The 21,033-nt window shown below is 37.2% G+C and overlaps 1 protein-coding gene across 1 annotated transcript in view; it reads right to left on the bottom strand.

Moving 5' to 3' along the window:
* PATJ (PATJ crumbs cell polarity complex component) overlaps positions 1-21,033 on the bottom strand; it is a 168,411-nt gene that overhangs the window by 47,655 nt on the left and 99,723 nt on the right. Inside the window, exon 29 of the mRNA XM_083359895.1 lies at positions 6,404-6,600. Coding sequence (XP_083216021.1) covers positions 6,404-6,600 — 197 coding nt within the window. The remainder of the gene's footprint in view (positions 1-6,403; positions 6,601-21,033) is intronic.

Below are 21,033 nucleotides of genomic sequence, written 5' to 3'. Positions count from 1 at the left end.
GCTGCAGAATAATGGAGATTTAAATCTATTATCAAGTCAAGCCATATTGGAGCTGTACCTTACTTTACCATTTTCCTTTTAAAGTCACAGATCGGTATTACCGAGAGATTTAAGCACACCAACAGTTTTTTGAAGACAAAGCATACAAATACATGAAAGGCAAAAAATAGTTAAGGCTAATCTTTTTCAAGGCATTTGCTTGGAAATCTGAAATCATGGCAAAATTCCATGCAAAGCAAGATTTAATTTTTTATGTGTGTCTTTGCAAACACTCATGGGTAATGCTAGCAGTTTTTTTAAAAAAATATATACTTACATTTTGTAAAATTAAATTTTTGAGAGAGGGAAAGACAGAGAGCATGCACAAAATGATTGATTTAATGGCCCTATTCGCATGGAAAGTGTGTATGTGTGTCTATATGGATAGTATGCATCTTATGACAGTGTCAAGATAATAAATGTGTTGGGATGTTAGTTGCTACAAAGATGGCTTTATACATAGGAAATAGCAGATCTAGGAATGGAAACTTTTTAAAAAATATTTTTTTGTTATAGCAAAATTTAAAAAATTCTCTAGAAGTTGGAAAATACAACTTTTTATGCACAGAAATCAGAAAGTGCTAGAAAATCAAATGGTACTGTTGTTTTTTGCAGCAAGAAGCACTGGAAAAATGTAAATTAAAAATAAATTATTGATGAAAGTTAGTGGGGAATTTCATAAAACTGATGGCTGGATACATTGCATACATTTTTTGTAAAGGCGGTAAAAGTCTTGTTTGTTAGGGGATATGCATCTGGAGAAGCAGATGGGGAAACTTGTGACAAGCCAGACTTTTCCAAGAAAGACATCCAGCTTAAGAAACTGAGTAGTTTGGAGCTGGATAGAGGATGGAGGAAGAGTTTCAGGGTAGCCACACCCTAGAACAGAGGTCCCCAACCTTTTGGGCACCAGGGACTGGTTATGTGGAGTGAGATTTTTCCGCAGACTGGACGGGGGCCTAGTTTTGTGAACTGCCTGCATCCCGCGGATAGGGCTTTGCTTGTTTGTGCAGACCGGTTGCTGGAATGCAGTGGCCCGGTACCAGTCCACAGACCGGGGGTTGGAGACCCCTGCCCTAGAAGTTCTCATGATATATGTAGTATGTTAGAAATTTATAGTTTTAGTTTGGCAAGATTCTGTCCATTAGATGTAAGCAAATAAAGGATCTCAGATGTAGATTTAATCAAATAATGCTTCCAATGAAAAGTCAGAAAGTTTGATCTCTATTAGCAGGATGCCAAGCTACTTTATTACTAATCTTATAAACTGTGAATATGTGCCCCTAAAACATGAACACACATACACAGAACATGTTGTGGTTTCTTCTAAAAAAAATAAAAGCTCAAGCAGGCTTCATGAAAGAACGAACTGTATACTTTAATACTAAAATCTACTGATTTAGAGGCATTATCATAAGTGAAATGCACGTAAATAGGAAAAAGAAATAACAAAGTTCAACAGGAAATAAGATAAATGAATGAACAGAGTGGCCAAATTATGAACAAAGATTAAAAGCATTATTTAACCGAGACAGTTCCAATTGTAGGCAACAATTTTAGAGCAAATGGCATCATAAATATTTTGCTGAAGGGGGATGTGACATGTAAGATAATGAAAACTAATAGGTGAAATTTAAGAAAGAGGATATAATGGCTGTGTTTCTTGAAGGGAGGCATATTAATCTGAAAAATTATTTCTACTAAACTTTGTTTTCCTTTTCTAAAACTACTTAGCTTAAACTGGGCACTTAAAGTTAACTCTTGCTTTCTGATTATTTTGGGTCTTATGTTGTTCAAGAATGTTTACATTTCATTAATGTTACTTTCAACCCCTGAAGAAAGCTTAAGAAAGAATTAATATTCTGCCCTCTAAAATTAATATTAGAAATGCTTTGTAAATGAACTACATATAATTAACTGGTTTTTAAAACAGGTTGATTTAATTATTTAATTACAGTATTCAAAAACAGAAGAGTATGTGGAGAAATAATTTTGGGGAGAAGTATTAAATAAGATAATTATTACATTATTGTTATTCTCTTATTTAATACTTTTCCTATGAAATAATAATAGTTTGCAATGAATTAGTATGGCTGGTTATTCTTGTAACTCACAAGCTAAAATTTTGCTAATGCAGAAATACAAGCAGCAGTTTATATGTCAAGGAATTTCAGTGGGGAAAGTGGGTTAGATATGTTGGTGGTCCTACAATACTTTATCCTGCCTCTTGCAAATTTAGTTATTTATTAAATTTGTGTGCCACCCATTTTGTTGAGATCAATGTAAATAAAAGCATACTCCTACAGAATATGTCATGTAGCCTTGCTTACGTGCAGCACAAATGAGGTCATTTTAATATTGTTTTAGTTCTGCAAAAAAATTTTTTTAAAACATTTATTAAAAAGCAACTGAGTCGCAAAACTAAACCAGTTAGTTTTGAAAAATATTCTAGACTAGAGGGAGGAGAAATATTAATGGGAAAATTAAGGGAATTTGCTATGCTAGCAGGTTTTAAAATTAACAATCAGCCAAAAAATATGAAATTAGGAGACTAAATAGAGTTGATGGAGTCACGCCATTTTAAATAGAACAAAAAGAAATTTGCTTTTGTAGACGAAGAAACAGGTTTTGCAAGGGAGCTATGTACAGATCATCCTCGACTTACAACAGTTTGCTTAGTGACCATTTGAAGTTGCAATGGCCCTGGGAAAAGTGATTTATGACCGTTTTCACACTTATGACCATTGCAGCGTCGCCGTGGTCACATGATCAAAATTCAGATGCTTGGCAACTAATTCATATTTATGATGGTTGCAGTGTTCCAGAGTCATGTGATCACTTTTTGTAACTTTCTGACAAGCAAACTCAATGGGGAAGCCATTAACAACCAGGTTACTAACTTAACAGCTGCAGTGGTTCGCTTAATAGCTGTGGCAAGAAAAGTTGCAAAACAGGACAAAGGTTAACTAGTAATTTTGGGCTCAGTTGTGATCAGAAGTCAAGATACCTATATTAATGATATCTTATTGTTTTTATTTATTTATATGTATGTGTGTGTGTGTGTGTGTGCATTAATATTATTGAAAATGAATCAGGAGGACAATAAAAATTGTACGATTAAATGGGCACAAAGCTTGGGATAAAATATTATGCTAGATCTAGGGCAGGGGTGTCAAACTCAATTTCATTGAGGGCCGCATCAGCATTGTGGTTGCCCTCAGGGGGCTGGGTGGGTATGGCCAGGGTGGGCATGGCCTACTGGGTGGGCGTGGCCAGAGTGCGTATGGCCTGCTGGGTGGGCGTGGCCAGCTCTACATTGTTCGCATCAAGGGTGCCTATGGGGGCCTGGGCAGGGGTGGGACAGATCTGAGGGTCTCTGGCAGAAGGAGGGTCTCTGGGCCAGGGCCAAGGCAGTAGGGGCCGTTCCCTCACTGTTTCCAGGATGGCTTTGCGGGCCGCATGAAACCACTTCGCGGGACGGATCTGGCCCCCGGGCCTTGTGTTTGACATGTCTGATCTAGGGGAAATCATGTGGCGTAAAGGGCTGTATATTGAGTTATGATGTGAAAGAAAATTTTTATAAAATGATGTATCATTGGTATTTAACACCTGATAAATTGTCAAAGGGTATAAGTGAATGTCACGTAAGTGTTGGAAATAGCAATAGCACTTAGACCTATATTCCTCTTCACAATGATTTACAGCCCTTTCTAAGTGGTTTACAGAGTCAGCATATTGTCCACAACAAACTGGGTACTCATTTTATGACTTTGACAGTTGGAAGGCTGAGTCAACCTTGAACCAGTCAGGATCGAACTGCCAAAATGCTGGCAGTCGGCAGTCAGCAGAAGATACTGAAAATTGATGCGCAATCAAAACTAGAGGTTTTTCTTTTAGACACACCGATTGGAAAGGAATCATGGGGCCTTGGTTCTTACTGTGCACATGATACATGATAACAGCAGCAAGGCTTTTATATGTACACAGGTTGAAAGTTATGCAAAATCCTATAATGGAAGAATGGGTTGTGAAATGAATGGAGCTGAGTAATATGGCAAAATTGGCCACTTTGATGAACAGCAGAAATTTGCTAGTTTTGTTTTCATTTGGAAACCACTTTTGGATTTCTTGCTCACAAAGAATAGAAACTCTGATTTGTAGATTTGACGACTAGATCTGTTTCAATTATAGAAAGATTCTGTAATGTTATTGCTTTTGTTTGTTATGCATGTTCTACATGTTATGCCTTTAATTTTTTATTTAAACTTAGAGCAAGAGGCAAAGTTATTATATATCTGTACCTGGCACTGAAGGAAGTTGGAAGTTACTCTTTTTCTATATCTTTTTCTATATTTCTTTTCTTTTCCTATTAAACCTTTATTTTTTTTCTCATGCTTTTTTCCTATTATTTTTTCCTATTACTTTCCTATTATTTCCTATTATCCTATTATTCATTTTGGAAATTTAATAAAATATATATTTTTAAAAAATGCAGTGTGTCTTGACATACCTTGATATGTCAGTCTTGTCTTATCTGTTAACCTTCAGATCTTTTGCATTTCAGCAGAGGCCTATCAGAAATCCAATTTCTGATATCTTTCTGCTGCTGTGTGATAGTTGTCAAGATGCATTAGATCTACTGTACTTCAGCTCTCATTAATTTTAGGTGACATGATCAATATATGCGGAAGCTCCACAGGGAGATTATGAGACACACGAATAAGACAGTTCTATATGATTGCTCCACAGGTCACAGAGTTGAAGTTATACTGAAAACCAGCTTTTTAAAAGTGTGAAATTTCTGTAAATGTTGAGCGTTTTTTTCTGAGTCTGAATTCTTTTTCTGTTGGAAGAAAGAGTGCTCTAAAGAAAAACCAGCATCATCTTTTCAGCCACTACTTTCAAAGAACCTTCCTTTTTACCTTATCAACGCTTGCCAGACTAGCATTGTCCCCATATACAGATGAGGAATTGAAAATGAGAGAGAATAATAGCTCGCCTGTCTGTACTAAAATGAATTGGTTGCTGAAATGTATGGAAGGGCCAGAGCTCAGTAAAATCAATAGAGGAATATATTTGGTATAAAGTAAAACAACAAGGCTGTAATAGAATGGAGGCCTACTGAGAATACATGAATAATCTGACAAGATATAAGGCAGTTTTGTATGTTCTTACCAATGTACTTTTTGGATTAGTTAGTATACACTTTCCTACAATTCTTATTGTAAACATTCCTTTTGAAGCCCCATTAAAACAACAGGTCTCTTGGCCCTGGTGTTTCTGTCTTTGATCACCGAGTCTGAAGTTAAAATAAGACTTGGGGCAACACTTTCTTCCTGAGCCTGCAGTGTCTACCTCATGAGCTACCTGTGCAAACACCAATTTAGCTAAGTATTTAATGTTTTTTTTTATAAGAGACTACCCTGAAGCAAGTTCCAATCTGTTGTTGCCTTTTACCTTTAAAACCCTTTATGGCTACCTGAAGAACTATCCAATTCCAATGGGATTCTCCTGCTCCACTCATTCCAACAGAAGAGACATGCTGTGGGTCCCGTCAGACAGGGAATTGTCTCTGGTAGGGTCTGAGAGAACAGCCCTGTCTGCTGTGGTTCCTGTGCCTCGTGATCCACCCTTATCTCTTGGCCTTCTGAAGGGGCCTGAAAACCTGGCTCTGCCAACTAGCTGATGTTGACTTCCCATTCTGAAGGCGGGCTAATAGATTAGATAAGATCCCACCCCCCCATCTCATTTGTGGACGGATCCTTTTTTCTAGTTTGTTGTTAGTATTAATGTTTTGATTTATTGCGTAAATCAAACTTTTCAGTTATCTATCTTGTTACTGTAAACCACCCAGAGTTGCTTGATAGTAATATGGGAGGCATGTAAATTTAATAAATAATAAATTCTAATACGCATCACTCTAAAATAACTGAGCACAGAATGCACCTGCAGCATTTTAATACTCAACCAATAGAAGGAAAAATGTGCATAGAACAAATATCCCAAATAAAAGATATTCACCAAATGAGATTGCTACATTCCATACATATAAATTAAATTGTTTTATGGGATAGAGAACGCTTCCAAGTAAATGTTTTCAAGCACCACAAAACTGGGCAACATATTCACGTAGTAAAATCCTTGCCTGACAGCATCAGAATTATTCTGAAGTCTAGGTTGAGACATACCGTAAATATTGATCTGTTATTCTGGACAAAAGAAACAAGTAGAAGGTGACCTGTTTATAATTTCTCTATCATTATAGCAACTTCCACCATTAATTTTGTTGACAGTTCTCTTAAACAACTTTTTTTCACCATGATCAGCAAAACCATTTGATTAGCCTTATACAATCAAAAATTACCTCTAAAAGTTCATCTCCAATATGCATTCTTCCATCTTTTGCTGCAGGGCCATCCGGACTAATCCCCACAACAAAAATGCTCATGCGGGACCTATCTTTGTTGCCTGCAAGGCTGAGTCCAAGTCCATTCTTATCTTTTTCAAGTTCAATAATGTGCAATTCTCCAGGCAGTTCTGCATATCTTTGTCTGATTTTCTCTAAAAATAGAAAGATAAAAATGCATAGTATGAATAGGAAAGCATGTTCTGTGCAACATAACCAGCTTGCCTTATTTACTCAAAGAAGGTTACCATATGGAGAATCCTGCCTATTTTAATAAATCTCTTTTGGGAGGTTATCTCACTGTTCTGATCACCAACTCAACAGGAAAGGTACAGCAATATTTTTTTAAAAAATAACATTCATTCTGTAAGTATCAGTTGAACCGTAATTAAATACTATTGTTATTGAAGAAAGAAAAATTCTAGGGGGTAGAAGAAATGTCAAAACAATTTTAGGGAAACAAATTTAGAAGCAAGATAAGTGTGGAAAACAAGAACATATCAAGAGAACGCTAGCTAAGCTCTAAGGCAAAGGGTGAGAAATGGTTTAAAAGATGACAAGATTGCTTGGCTGTACATGCCATGGCTACTTTTAAGCAACCTGAATTTCTGCCAAGTTTTCTTTGGATGGAGCATCAATGAATGTTCAGAATAAGCAATATATTAATTTAAGGAATGACACGAGACCCCAAAATCATGCTGATGATTTTTTATCAGCGTCTGTCATGACTTCATTGGAAAAATGACTTCCTCAGAGGAAGGAAACAGCTTCAATAAACACACCGAGCTACAAGCCAGGTCTTAATACAACATCTGGACCAGAATCAACCCCATTAAATCAGGACTTCTATCTCACCCAGCCTATGTAAGATAAGATAGATAAGACAACTTTTATTGTCACTTTTCTGTGTGTACAGTAGCACACATTAAAGTGAACTTCCAATGTCCACTCTCAAAAGAAGAAATGACACACACACACACTGTTATGTACTGGGCTCTTAAAGAATACCACATGGGTTGCTGGAGCAGCTAACGGCTCTCCAGCAACCCAGACTACAAGTTGTTGCAATTGGCTATCTCCAGGCAGCAATGGTTGATTCAAACCTACTGGCTGCCACCTAAGGGCTAGACTATATATTGCGGCTAGTTGCAGCCTTTTCCCCAGTAGTTTCTGCATGAAATAAACTATGAGTTACCTTGTACTCATCTTCGCATCTTTACTCCTGTGCCAAAGAACCCGCTATTTAACAGTGGTGACGAGGGTGGGATCCTGCTTCACTGATTAAGAGTTGAAGTCTACAAGGGAAACGCAGCGCACGCCGGAGGCAAAAGGCATTCCCCCCCTCTCAAGGTCGGCTAGCAAGCTACGCTAGCGGCCTCGTGCTCAGTGGACTCATTCCCTGAGCCTGGAAGCAGGATCCGGAAGAACGCAGGAACCAGCAAAAGAATGCCGAAGGTCAGGAAACTGAGAGAAATTGACGTGAAACACCCGGAGGAATGGCCATCATATCTATCACAAGTAGAAAACTACCTCAGGGCCAATCAGATTGCGGAAGAAGGACTGAAGGCTGCAACGCTACTCTGCATGTGTGGCCCAGCAACCTTTGATTTGGCCGAGAACCTTTTCGTGCCGACACCGATCAAAGCAGTCTCCTATGCAGACCTCAAAAAAAAGCTAACTAGGCACTTCCAGCCCAAGATGTCTGAAATGGCTTGGTGGTTCAAGTTCGACCAAAGAGTGCAGCAACCAGGTGAATCAGCTTCCGAGTTCATAGAGGGCCTGAGTCAGGCCGCACGCCTTTGCAAATTTAGAAGAGAGACTACAAGACCGACTCGTCTGCGGTCTACGGGACAGAATGCTTCAGCAGAGACTCTTTGCTAGGCCCAATTTAACGTTTTCTGAAGCACAAGACGAGGTGATGGCCGATGAAGCTGCCAGGGGCGCCATTCAAAAAGTGCAGCCTGCCAAATTGACAAAGTCTGAAGAAATGGTCCACCGTGAGGATGCCAAGCACACCGAAGAAATCAACCGACTCCAAAAGCAGCCCAACACGCAACACCGAAACAGCCAGCAGCGAGAGTTACCTTGTACTCACCTTCACATCTTCATTCCTGTGCCAAAGAACCCGCTATTTAACACACACACACAAAATCATTTTAGCCATTGTCTATCCAGTACAGAATGAAGGCCTCTTCCATCTGTTTCCAACTAATATGTTTGTGAGCTGTCTTTGCCAGTTAGGCCCACAATACTTGCTGATGGCATCGATCCATCTTATTTTAGGTATCTTTCATGGATGCTTTTTATCAAGTGGGATCCATTCTATGACTGCCTTGGTCCACCTGCCATCAGTTCTTCTTGCTATGTGACCAGCCCATTTCCATTTCAATTCTTTTACTCTCTTGATGATGTCGTATACTTTTGTTTGTTTTCTAATCCATATATGTATGTATTAATCACAGTCCATTTTGAATACATAGCAGAAAATCAGCCGTGATCAGCAATGTTGCCAGATTCAGTATCAGAAAGCCAATATTTACGGATGAGCTCTCTAGAAAAGGAAAGCATCTTAAGAATGAATGAAGTTCTACTTGAAGTAATCTAGCATATTTGGAGGCCCTGAAAGTTGATCAGGCATAAGCACCAACTAAATAAGGACAGAAAAGTTACACCTTCTAATATAAACGTGTCTTCTGAAATATAATTTGTTGATGGAAACAGTGACTAATAAATTCAATCTTGCGAGTCCAATTGTCTTTGTACTTGAATGCTGATCTAAGACCAGGTTTTTATAGTTCTGGGTTTTATTGTGAGAGCCACCAAGAATTGTGTTTTAAGATGGGCAGTCATTCAAGAGGAAGGAAGGAAGGAAGGAAGGAAGGAAGGAAGGAAGGAAGGAAGGAAGGAAGGAAGGAAGGAAGGAAGGAAGGAGGGAGGGAGGGAGGGAGGGAGGGAGGGAGGGAGGGAGGGAAGGAAGGAAGGAAGGAAGGAAGGAAGGAAGGAAGGAAGGAAGGAAGGAAAGAAGGAAGGAAGGAAATATGCAGGTAGTTCTCAACTTACGACCACAATTGAGCCTGGAGTTTACATTGCTAAGTGAGATATTTGTTAAGTGAGTTTTGCCCCATTTTACGACCTGTCAGTTGAAGGTCACAAAAGGGCAATCGCATAATCCTGGGACACTGCAACCATCATAAATATGAGTTACTTAACAAGTGTCTGTGTGTGTGTGTGTGTGTGTGTGTGTGTGTGTAAACTATATACATATATATTAATCTCCCCTTCCATCTAGAAGATAATAATGTTATTGCAATAGTTAATGTTTCTATAGAAACAGTAAAGTACATTCTGACAGAAGAGAAACTATTAAATAAAATTACAGATAATGCTATAATACAAAACACTCCAAATATAAAACTAAAGGCACTTCTGCACATTGTCTGTTTCAGAACAGCTCTGGGCTTCTGTGATTTCTAAAATGAGACCTATGTTCAACAGTGGAGCTAATTTGTATCTAGCTCTCCTGCAGTGTATTGGAAACAGCAGGTAAAATGAATATTTTTTTAAAAAAAGCTACCACCTTACAGATCACTGGGGTCAGCCGGTGTAAGCAGAATTGAACCTATACTGGATACTGCAGTACTGCAGCCAATTTTGGTCACCGTATCACAAAAAAGATGTCGAGAGTTTGGGAAAAATTCAGAGAAGAGCAACTCAGGTGATCAAAGGCCTGGAGACTAAAACATATGAAGAACGGCTATGGGTCTTGGGTTTTGGCTAGTCTAAAGAAAAGAAGAAATAGGGGAGACACAATAGCAATATTCCAGTACTTGAGGGGCTGCCACCAAGATGAGGGGTCACATTATTCGCTAAAGCACCAGAGGCCAGGACAAGAAACAATGGTTGGAAACTGAACAAAGAGAGAAGCAACCTGGAATTAAGGAGAAATTTCCTGACAGTGAGGACAATTAAACAGTACAACAGGTTGCCTCCAGAAATCGTGGGTGCTTCATCACGGGAGATTTTTTAAGAAGAGGCTAGACAGTCACTTGTCTGAGATGGTATAGGTCCTCCTGCTTGAACAGGGGGCTGGATTAGAAGACCTCCAAGGTCCCTTCCAGCTCTATTCTATTCTATTCTATTCTATTCTATTCTATTCTATTCTATTCTATTCTATTCTATTCTATTCTATTCTATTCTATTCTATTCTATTCTATTCTATTCTGTAGTTGGAAATGAGACCATTAAAAAATTCAAGGGCTATGCTGTCTATTGGGGAGACAAAAAATCCTAGTTAATGGCAATTTTATGCCCACCACCTATGTCCATCAAAAGCATCACAGAGACATGCAGTTCTTAAGTGCTAAGCTCCATTTGAGAGACTTTAGCTATATGTGCCTATGCAGCTTGTGGGCAACCAATTTTCCAATCTGCAGAAACCCAGAATACGGTCTTCAGGTGATTTTTCTGCTTTTCCTCACTCAAACTATTGGACATAATATGAAGTAAAGAAAGGCAAGGAAGGAAGGGCAGTAGCAATGTATTAAATCCACTTAAATATAGGAGGTTTTTCTTAGTGCAGGAAAAACCTATGGTATAGTTATTAATGATGGTTCTTGGGAATCAAGCAGCCATTGTCAAGATGGCTCCTAGCACTAGCTCCTCCAAAAATACTGCAGAGCTTATCCTATACTCACTATACCAAAAGACAGACATGTCAAACTTGCAACGTCATGTGACATCGTGCGACGTATCGGAGCTTTTTTCCCATTGCCGGCAGTGGGGTAGGTGAGGTTTCCTGGTGACGCGTCTGGCCTACGGGCCGGCAGTTTGACACCCCTGCCGTAAGAGCAAGGAGGACTATTCAAACTAAACAACAGAATCAAGCTAAAGAATCCAATTAATTTTAGCTGATATCATCTGAGGTTCTATCAACAGAGACAGCAATCCTTTCTTAGCCTTAACCTATAGCCAACAATGATTACAGCATGCTTGAAGGTCATCTTCAAAGATACATTGAAAGACTGCAATGAACAATACTGTGGCATTATGTTACTCCTTAGCAGAATACCTCCCATTCATTTTAATGCCTTTCTGTTAGAACAAGTACCGAATAAATCCACAAGACAGGATGTCCATTTCACTTTAGAGTTCAAGCATCCTATTAAGTCAATATAGAATCAAGATGTTCTTTCAAATCAGACTCTATCATGAGTATATTTTAAAGCTGAAAATACAAGTTGTTAACTAGCTTTCACTTCTATTCCAGCTGGAAGCACAGTCACCTCCTGCCTGTAAATGGTCAAGGAGACCTGGACATTGTAGGAAATAATTTATCATTTTTATCAATGACTTTGCCATCTCGTGACTATTTTACTTTTGTCCTAAACTTTATTTATGATATTGCCCACACTATATCAAATCTGACATACCAACAATACATCAAGTTGTATATTCAACTATTTGCATGGTATAAAATAGTTATTTCAAATAAATCCTCATTTAAGCTTGAGCCCAAAAGATAAGTTGCTATTTCATGGAAAGTCCAAATACATACATGTTTCCCTATTAATTTATTATAATAATAATAATAATAATAATAATAATAATAATAATAATAATAATAATAATAATAAGTAGTAGTAGCAGTAGTAGTAGTAATAGTAATAATAATAATAATGAGTGTTCAGTTGACTGAGTTTCATGTTTTATGAATAAAAGTTTTATAATAATTTATAATTATATAAAATATTTTTGTATGTTTTGTTTGACCACTTCACTAACATTCATATTTCAAATGGATTCATATTTATAAATACTGAACAAAGCAGAACACTTTGCACTCTACCATTTCTTTACTAAATGACAATGATATGAACTGTTAAAATACACTGTTGTCAACATTACAAAAATATGAAAGACTATTTGCAACAGAAAGATACTACGGAGCAAATATGGGACTAAAAAGTATTATTTTGCATTTGAATAATTATTGATATGATATATATACGTTTGGAGTTTATCTATATGAGTTAAAGTGCGATAGTTTAAATAGTTTAGGATTGTTTGCATAAGTTAGATTATGATTGTTTGTATTTTTATGCCCTGTACTCAGCTCTGGGAAGTCGGGGGGGGGGAGGGAGGGAGGGAGGGGTTGGGGAGGGTTGGGGAGTGGGAAGAGGGTGGGAGGGGGGGGTTGGGAGGGGTTTTGTTTTGCTAAAGATAAAATGTATTGTAAAACTTTTCAATAAAAAAACATTACAAAAATATCTTAGGAACTACAGGGCTAAAAAAAGCATCACACAAGAATGTAATATTTCATTTATGTAAAATAAAAGCTCTTGTATGGGAAGAAAAATGAGTGAGGTAATGTTTAAGTTGAAAGATATAATTGGCTATATTCTAAACCCACAAGATAATTCAAAATCAGGTATGAATAAGTCTACAAATACTTAATTCTGGTATTTTCCTATTGAACTGATTGAAGTTCAAGCTACTTAGACAAGGGGTGAAACGTTTCAGACAAAAATGAAAAGGGGTCCAGTTGCCATGACTCAACTTCCAAGCAGTTTCCTATTGAATGTTGCTAAGGTTAGATTAGTACTTGTTACTTTTCTTAATAACTATGTTAAATCCTTCCAATTTATTAAAAAGCATTTACAAGAAGAAATTTATATAAATTTATGCAATATTACAATATTTAAATGTATCTGGTCATGAAGACTTATCCTAGAGGTGATCATGACAATAAGCAACAGATTCATGTAAGTATTTTATGCTATTGATTCTTCATTGGAGCTAGTATAAACATAGTGCTAAAGATAAAAAAAAATTCTCAAGTACTGCACAAGGACTCTGTGTCTATTTGAAAGCAGCTCTGGACCTCTGTGATTTCAAAATGATGCTTTTGCCTTTTGAATTACCATTAATTCTGCAGTAACTTAGCATTTTTTTCATTTGTGCTAATACATCACAAACTAGCTGATATTTTCCCAATGAAGTTATCATTTTAAGGACCTGCTTCACATGTAACACTCGCACAGGAATTTAAAATATATTTGGCTGAATATTGTATTGATTAATATACAGCACTAAGTCCTAATAGGTGAGCTGAAAATAACCAACCTCAACATGGTTTTGCACAAGGTGGGAACCAAGCCAAAATTTCACTTAACATCACACTGTAGAAGTCATGGTGTTTTTTCTTGCTAAAATTTATGTCTTGCATTTCTCCTAAGTGAAAAGACTAAGTACAGTAATGCAAAACTCAATAACAACATGTTTTGAAACAGAAATTATGGCATATTTTTGAAACTCATAAATACAGTATGTCCAAATTCTAAATCCTATATTGAAACCTTTGGTGCAACTCAAAAGTGTAGACGAAATGGTGGCAAAGCATCTATTATGTCGTGGGCTCTGATGAGCAGGAACGAGAACACGCAAATGAGTGTTTTAAATTTTAAATAAACTCATACTTTATTTAAGCAGAAACTGTATTGAGGATTTGGAGTCACCCTGCCACAATATATAGCCAGGCCCTCTGGAAGCAACCAATCAGATTGTACCCATGTTTGCCACCCAAAGTTGACCAATTGCAGGACCGGAGATGCTGTTATGTACTGGGCTTTTGGAATATCACCACGTGCGTTGCTGGAGAACTAATGGTTCTCCAGCAACGCACGTGGTGATATTCCAAAAGCCCAGTACATAACAGCATCATTCTGTGGGGAGTGTATGAGTGTGCATATGGGTATGTGTGACATCTCTTAAAGGTAAAAAGGTAAAGGTTTCCCCCGTCTAGTTGTGTCTGACTTTACCAGAGCAGTACTCATCTCTGTTTTCTAACAAAGGAAGCTGCATTGTTTGAAGAAACCTCTGTGGTTGGCATGATTATATGCCAAGGTACACAAAATGCTGTTACCTTCCCACCAAATATCTATTTGTATTTGCATATTTTCAAACTGGTAGGTTGGCAGGAGCTGGGGCAAGAATAGGAACTCACCCCATCATGTGGTTGGCAGTTTGAGACCTAAGTACCCCATCATATTGCAAGTTGGTACTTAGGTCACAAACAGCCAACCTTTCAATCAACAAGCCCTTAATTAATTGCTTGTCTTAATTGCTAGGCTACCATTTAACATAGACATTATATATTTAATGAATGCAAAGCTGTACTTAAAATTCTGTATTTAATTTGTGCTTCACGCATGAAACTCTTCCATTCATAGTGTAAATTATAATTTATTGAATATGTACATAGAAATCTGTGCTCTCCATTTTTCAGTTAGACAGCAGTTGACATGACTTGTGGAATACTCAACTGGGAATCTTACATGCTCTCAAATCACACCGTTTCATTATATTTCTACATCTTTAGAATGAAGAATGAATTACAACCAGTTTCTTTCTACAAGGGACCTCTTTGTGTAAAGAAATCTAAGCCTAAATTACACTGTGATGAAATTATTGTTGGATTGAGTGAATACACTGTGTTCCTTCCTTAAGTACAACCGGTACTCTTGCAGGAAGTTATTTGTAATAAAGCATTTTGACTTAGCAGACATTAACTTCCGTAGTCCAGTTTGAACAGACAACATATCTAACAATGGCATAGCAGAAGCCTTATTAGAAGAATAAAAGAGCAACAGAAAGAAACAGATGCCATTAATTTTTCCTTATTAGGAATAAACAAGGCACAGATAAGAAAATTAGGTTAAATTTTCCTAATATTAAAAACAACATACATTTCAATAGCACAGATGAAAATAAAAAACAACCCTATTTATTCTTTTCTGCAGATCAGTTCTAGACTTTATTTTAGATATTGCATCTTATTATTTAAGAGTACAGTGGTTCCAATTTCTTCAATTGCATTGTCGAGTTGTATGCAGAATGTCTTTCTGTCACAAGAATGGAAATATACATACAAAATGAGCAAGTATAAATTCAGGACAAGTGGTGGATGGACCCAAGCAGCTTGAATGAAATACATCATCTTCAGACCACTTCTTCATTCAATTTACTGATGTGAATAATTTTCCTTTAGTGTCCCTTATTTTGTATATACAAATGTGTACAGAAACAGTCACAATAAAATTGGTTAGCACCTATCTGAAGATTGGATAAATATATGAAAGTTAGAAATGTTTTGAACACCTTATTGGAGATGTAATTGAAAGGGTAGAATAGGATTAGAGACTGCTATAGTTAGAATCATCTTAAGTATTACTGATGTTAGCATGGCACCTCTACATATTTTGACTAAGCTTGGATCCAACCAAAAATAGGCAAGCAACATCCTAGTATTTTGTTCTTGAATTGATGGAATATTACATTTCAGTATGTCATGCTTCTCGGGAAAGCATATGGAAAAAACACTTCACACTATTGTACTGCCTGTTATCTCTTTTAGTACTCAGATTGTATTTTTTTAATTTGTTAATCTCTTTAATTTTCTAGAAATCATATTGCTTGAAGCCCACTTTAGGAACCCAGCAATTTTCTCTTCCTCAATAGCATTAAAGTAAAATAATAGATGACTGAAATTCAGTAACAAACGTTTCCTCAATACTATATTTCAGTATTTCCCCCTCTAAAAGAACATACCCTAAAATTTATTAAAGTAAAGGGTGTTTGCATAGAGCTACAGTGGACAGTTCTTCCTTTAAAATTAATGCTTTTTCACTAGAATTACACACACTGAGGTTAAAGGAACTCTTGACTTCAACAACCTCCATTTCTTATCACTGGTCATAAATGGACATATTTGCAGGCCAATATTTCCTTTAAATTCCAAGATTTCTGGTATAAATCTTGAACTGGTTATATATTTGTCAAATATTTTCTCTGTGTGCTGACCTTGCCAATGTTTCAGTATTTTACTGATTCCAGGCCTTTAACATGCATTTTAAAAGATAACTGCCATATTTATTGAGCATAAGGACAAATGCATTTCAGATATTTTTGTTCATCATTTTTGCCATTCTATATGCTACCCTGCAGTTTGTGTAATTTTTCAAATGCTACTTAAATAATGGGAAAGAGTCAGCCTTTGTTTCCCCAAAGAATTCCATTATCTGCTTTTATGACCATATAATTTACAAGGCAATAATAGTGCTTTCATTTTTCTACACAAAGACTTCTGATTTTTTTTCCTCCCTTAGAAGTAGTGGAGTTATTTAATATCCAGCAGATAAATCTTGAAAAACTTATTTTATCAGGAGTGGAAGGATCACATTTTGAAGCAATTTGAAGCTTATTCCAATCACCCATCCGGCTTACCTATCATCTATTGTTGAACCCTAAATCTTTATAATTCACTATGTACTACAGCACTTCTGAGAACTCCAGGTATAGGAGAGAATGGGAAAGTTCAAATGTGTTGTTGGATCACATCCATAAAGAGATCTACACAAAATTACACTGTTTCTTTTGTGCATAATATTTCACCAGTTCATTAGCAAGACATTATTTTTCTGAAGAGACCAGGAAAATAAAATTCTGTACTGTTCTTATACTTGGCCAAATTTTCCTTCAAAAAGACAAAGACATGTCTTCCTCTGAACAACCATATATAATGAGCCTTAAAAACTATAAGAAAAAAGAAAAAAGAAATTCTTTATTCTACGATCGTGATTTTAAGGTTTCATATAAATAAACTGTTTCATATATAAATATATAAACTGTTCCATATATAAATAAACTGTGAGATTGGTAGGACTTTCAAATCTTTACAAAAAGCTACTGAACTGACAATAGTAAAATAACTTAATCTCAGAACAAAAACCAAAAACCAAATCTGTTGAACATCTCCAAAAGCTTGAAAAGATTTGGTTCCAGTTCAGCAATTAATTTTTAGATCAGCAATATGCTTAAATGTCCCCTCACTGAGACATTCCTTATCATGCCATTTTCCTATAAGAGATACTAAAATGCCTGTTTTCATAGATTTTACTTCATGGATTAGAATCTTTTTAAAAACCACCTATTGAGACTATTATTTGGAATTTTGAGAATACATCTTGGATTTTATCACAAATAATTACTTTGGTGGTGCATAGTTACAAAATGGTTTCATGGAGGTTGAGGCCAGTCACAAGACACATCCATTTCACCTTATCAGTGAAATGGGCAGCACATAAATTTAATATTTTAATAATATACTGGAAGGCAATGTGTTTTCCACTATTTCCTTCAGGACCCTAGGTAGCTCTTTACCTACATTCTTATAAATTGTGGAGGTGAGGCATGACCACAGGTAAGCAACAAACAACTGTTGGCTACCAACAGGCACCATTTTATTCTTGATGAACACATTCAAGTGTCTATATGAGACACACAAATATGGTTACAACTTCCATCTTTATTATCAATATAGGTTACAGCTTCCATCTTTATTATTAAACAGCATAACAATGTTAGAATCAGTTTGGGGAAATGTCAAGGGTTGGTAAGAACATTTAGTTTTTGATTATGTTTTCCAGTACTACACAATACCTACCAATTTATAAAACATTATTAAATGTCTTAATTAGTGGGAGTAAATAAATTAAAAAGTTTGCCCTGATAATCATTTACAAATCTGCAGAAAGAAAAGGAGACATGCATAGAATCTATTTGATCTGACAGTACTATATTCATAATTCAATATTTACCCACCTCAAAGTATGATTTACACTGATATATTTTTTAAAAGTTTCATTTGTTTGAAATGAATGTTCAGTTTTAAAAGCTAATCATGGGCTGTGAAGTTAAAACTTCTAATTTAAGTATTATAGTTTATAAGACCTAAATGGAGGAGATTAAAACCCTGCAATTTAACTAGTTGTGGTTCAAACAATTTTTACCATTGAAATAAGCAGGAATACTATTAAACTTTCCTATAACTTGAACAATCTTATCTTAGAACAGACATGTCAAACACAAGGCCCGAGGCCCAGATCCGGCCCGCGAAGTGGTTTCATGTGGCCCGCGAAGCCATCCTGGAAACAGTGAGGGAACAGCCCCCACTGCCTTGGCCCTGGCCCAGAGACCCTCCTTCTGCCAGAGACCCTCAGATCTGTCCCACTCCTGCCCAGGCCCCCATAGGCACCCTTGATGCGAACGATGTAGAGCTGGCCACGCCCACCCAGTAGGCCATATGCACTCCAGCCATGCCCACCCAGTAGGCCACGCCCACCCTGGCCATACCCACCCAGCCCCCTGAGGGCAACTGCAATCCTGATGCGGCCCTCAATGAAATTGAGTTTGACACCCCTGTCTTAGAACAACACATGCACTCAAGGTCTGCAACTATCAAGCAACAAAACAGGCAACCCTCAATAAGTTTATAAAATGTGCAAGACAGAGGCAAAGTAGCGGAGCATTTTCAGAACCAACCTTCTTAGACTGACAGCAATTCTAGTGAGGAACTTTATTAAAAAAAACCTGTAGCCCATATTCTTATAAAGATATTTACGGTACTTCTTGAATATGTTATATCCTACTATACAATAACTGTTATATTGGCCATCCCTAATTGTTTAATCTAACTTTATATTAGTAGATTGTTGTACAGTTATTATAGATTTATCATAAACAACTTTAGCTCTTTAAAGTAAGTAGTGTATATACTGTAAGTACTGATTGCAAAAACAGTTATTTTAAAAAAAATGAATTACTTAATTGAAACTACATTATAAATTCTAATTTAAGAAATTCAGAGCTGTAGTATACATTAAAAACAAGAACAATTACACAGTTCATCATCAGTAAATTGGAAGAAGCCATATAATCTGTACTTTGTATTTCATATAGAATAGGAGTCCCCAACCCCCAGTCCATGGACCGGTACTGGGCTGTGACATGCCAACAAGCGGTCCACACAAACAAGCAAAGCCCTATCCACGGGATGCAGGCAGCACACAAAACCACGTCCCCTCTGGCCCACAGAAAAACATCTCTCCCTGGTGCGCAAAAGGTTGGGGACCTCTGATATAGAATGTAGAACATTTTCTTTCATGATTTTTAGAAAGCAAAGTCATTGATGGTACCATCAAATAAGAAGGCATGAAATCTTGCTATTTTCGATGCCAATAATTTTTAGTTCAAAAAGCAGTTTTATATCTTTGGTATCCCCCTGTTCAATCTTGCTCTTCCACAACTGTGAAAAATGTCCTTTCCCCTGGGCTATTTATTATCATTCAACTCAGACAGACCTGTAATAGTGCTTCCACATCTGGGAAAGCCAATGTGATTTTAGGATATTATTTGTATAGGACTCAAATGGAGGAAAATGCAGACTAAGAATGTTCACTTGCAGTTCACTTGGGAGTTTTTCTGTGGCAAAAATATGCAGTGGGAGGTGGAAGAAGATGAAAGTATCCAAGGGGACCATCTCTTCCTCCTCCCCAGGGCCTACCTCAACCCTACTAAGTCTGTGAATTACACAGAATCTCAGTGATGCAGTTATCAAAATGTTATCCACACTTTATTACACATCCAGACACCAGATTTTTCAGGCAAACCGTTTCAAAGTTTCACCAGCTCATTGAGCATCTTGCTGATTAGGCTCTTGATCTGTCTCTTGTTACATCCCAAAATGTTCCCCTTCAGAATAAAGGGACACTCAGTTATACTCTCTTCTTTCTTATTTTTTTTCCCAACAAGGTATGCAAAATGTAATGAGGCAATCCAAGGATAGAAAGAAATTATATAAAGGCTGTTAGGACAGCTTCCGTCTAGCTAACAGTGAGGTAATTCTCAAGAACCTGAACCAAACAACCAGTTTGAACTTGAACTAGAACTAATTTGGTGTGGCTCAGGAAGCTCGCAAAAGAAAGATGACTTTAGGACTGTTAAAAAAAGAAAATAAATCCCTGAATAAATCTCTATGGCAGACATGTCAAACTCGCGACGTCACATGACATCACGTGATGTATCAGAGCTTTTCCCCGATTGCTGGCAATGGGGTGGGTGCAGTTACCTCGTGACCCATCCAGCACACGGGCCGGCAGACACCCCTGCTCTATGGGATAATGTTGCAAACTACTTCTTTCTAAGCCCCTCCCCTTAGGTAGCAATACCTTCAAATAAAGTTGCTATGGTTATCTGCAACAATTATTTAACCCTTTCTGCAACAGGGCACTTTTCCACTAGTTTTAAGCTGCTTTCCCCATTTTTTTTTAATCCCATTTATATCCCGCCCTTCTCCGAAGACTCAGGGCGGCTTACAATCTAAAGCACAAATCAATGTGCTTAGCAATAGCCTTCATTCTATGTATATGCCTGCTTTTTTTGGCTTTCAGGCCCCCCCAAGCGGCATTATTACAAAGTCAGCTTATTGCCCCCAACAATCTGGGTCCTCATTTTACCTACCTTGGAAGGATGGAAGGCTGAGTCAACCTTGAGCCTGGTGGGACTCGAACCTGCACTAATTGCAGGCAGCTGGTGTTACTTAAGGAAGCATTAGCCCACTGCTCCACCAAGGCTTTTATTTCAAATATATATTTACATTTGAATCATAAAATGAAATTGGAAATGAGAAGTACTCTTCCTTCTTTTGCAGTGGAGATGGCACTGGGTGGTCTAATTTCTGGAAATATTAACAA

The sequence above is a fragment of the Vipera ursinii genome (assembly GCF_947247035.1).
Source record: "Vipera ursinii genome assembly, chromosome: 3".
NCBI lineage: Eukaryota > Metazoa > Chordata > Lepidosauria > Squamata > Viperidae > Vipera > Vipera ursinii.
This window is presented reverse-complemented; position numbering and strand designations above follow the sequence as displayed.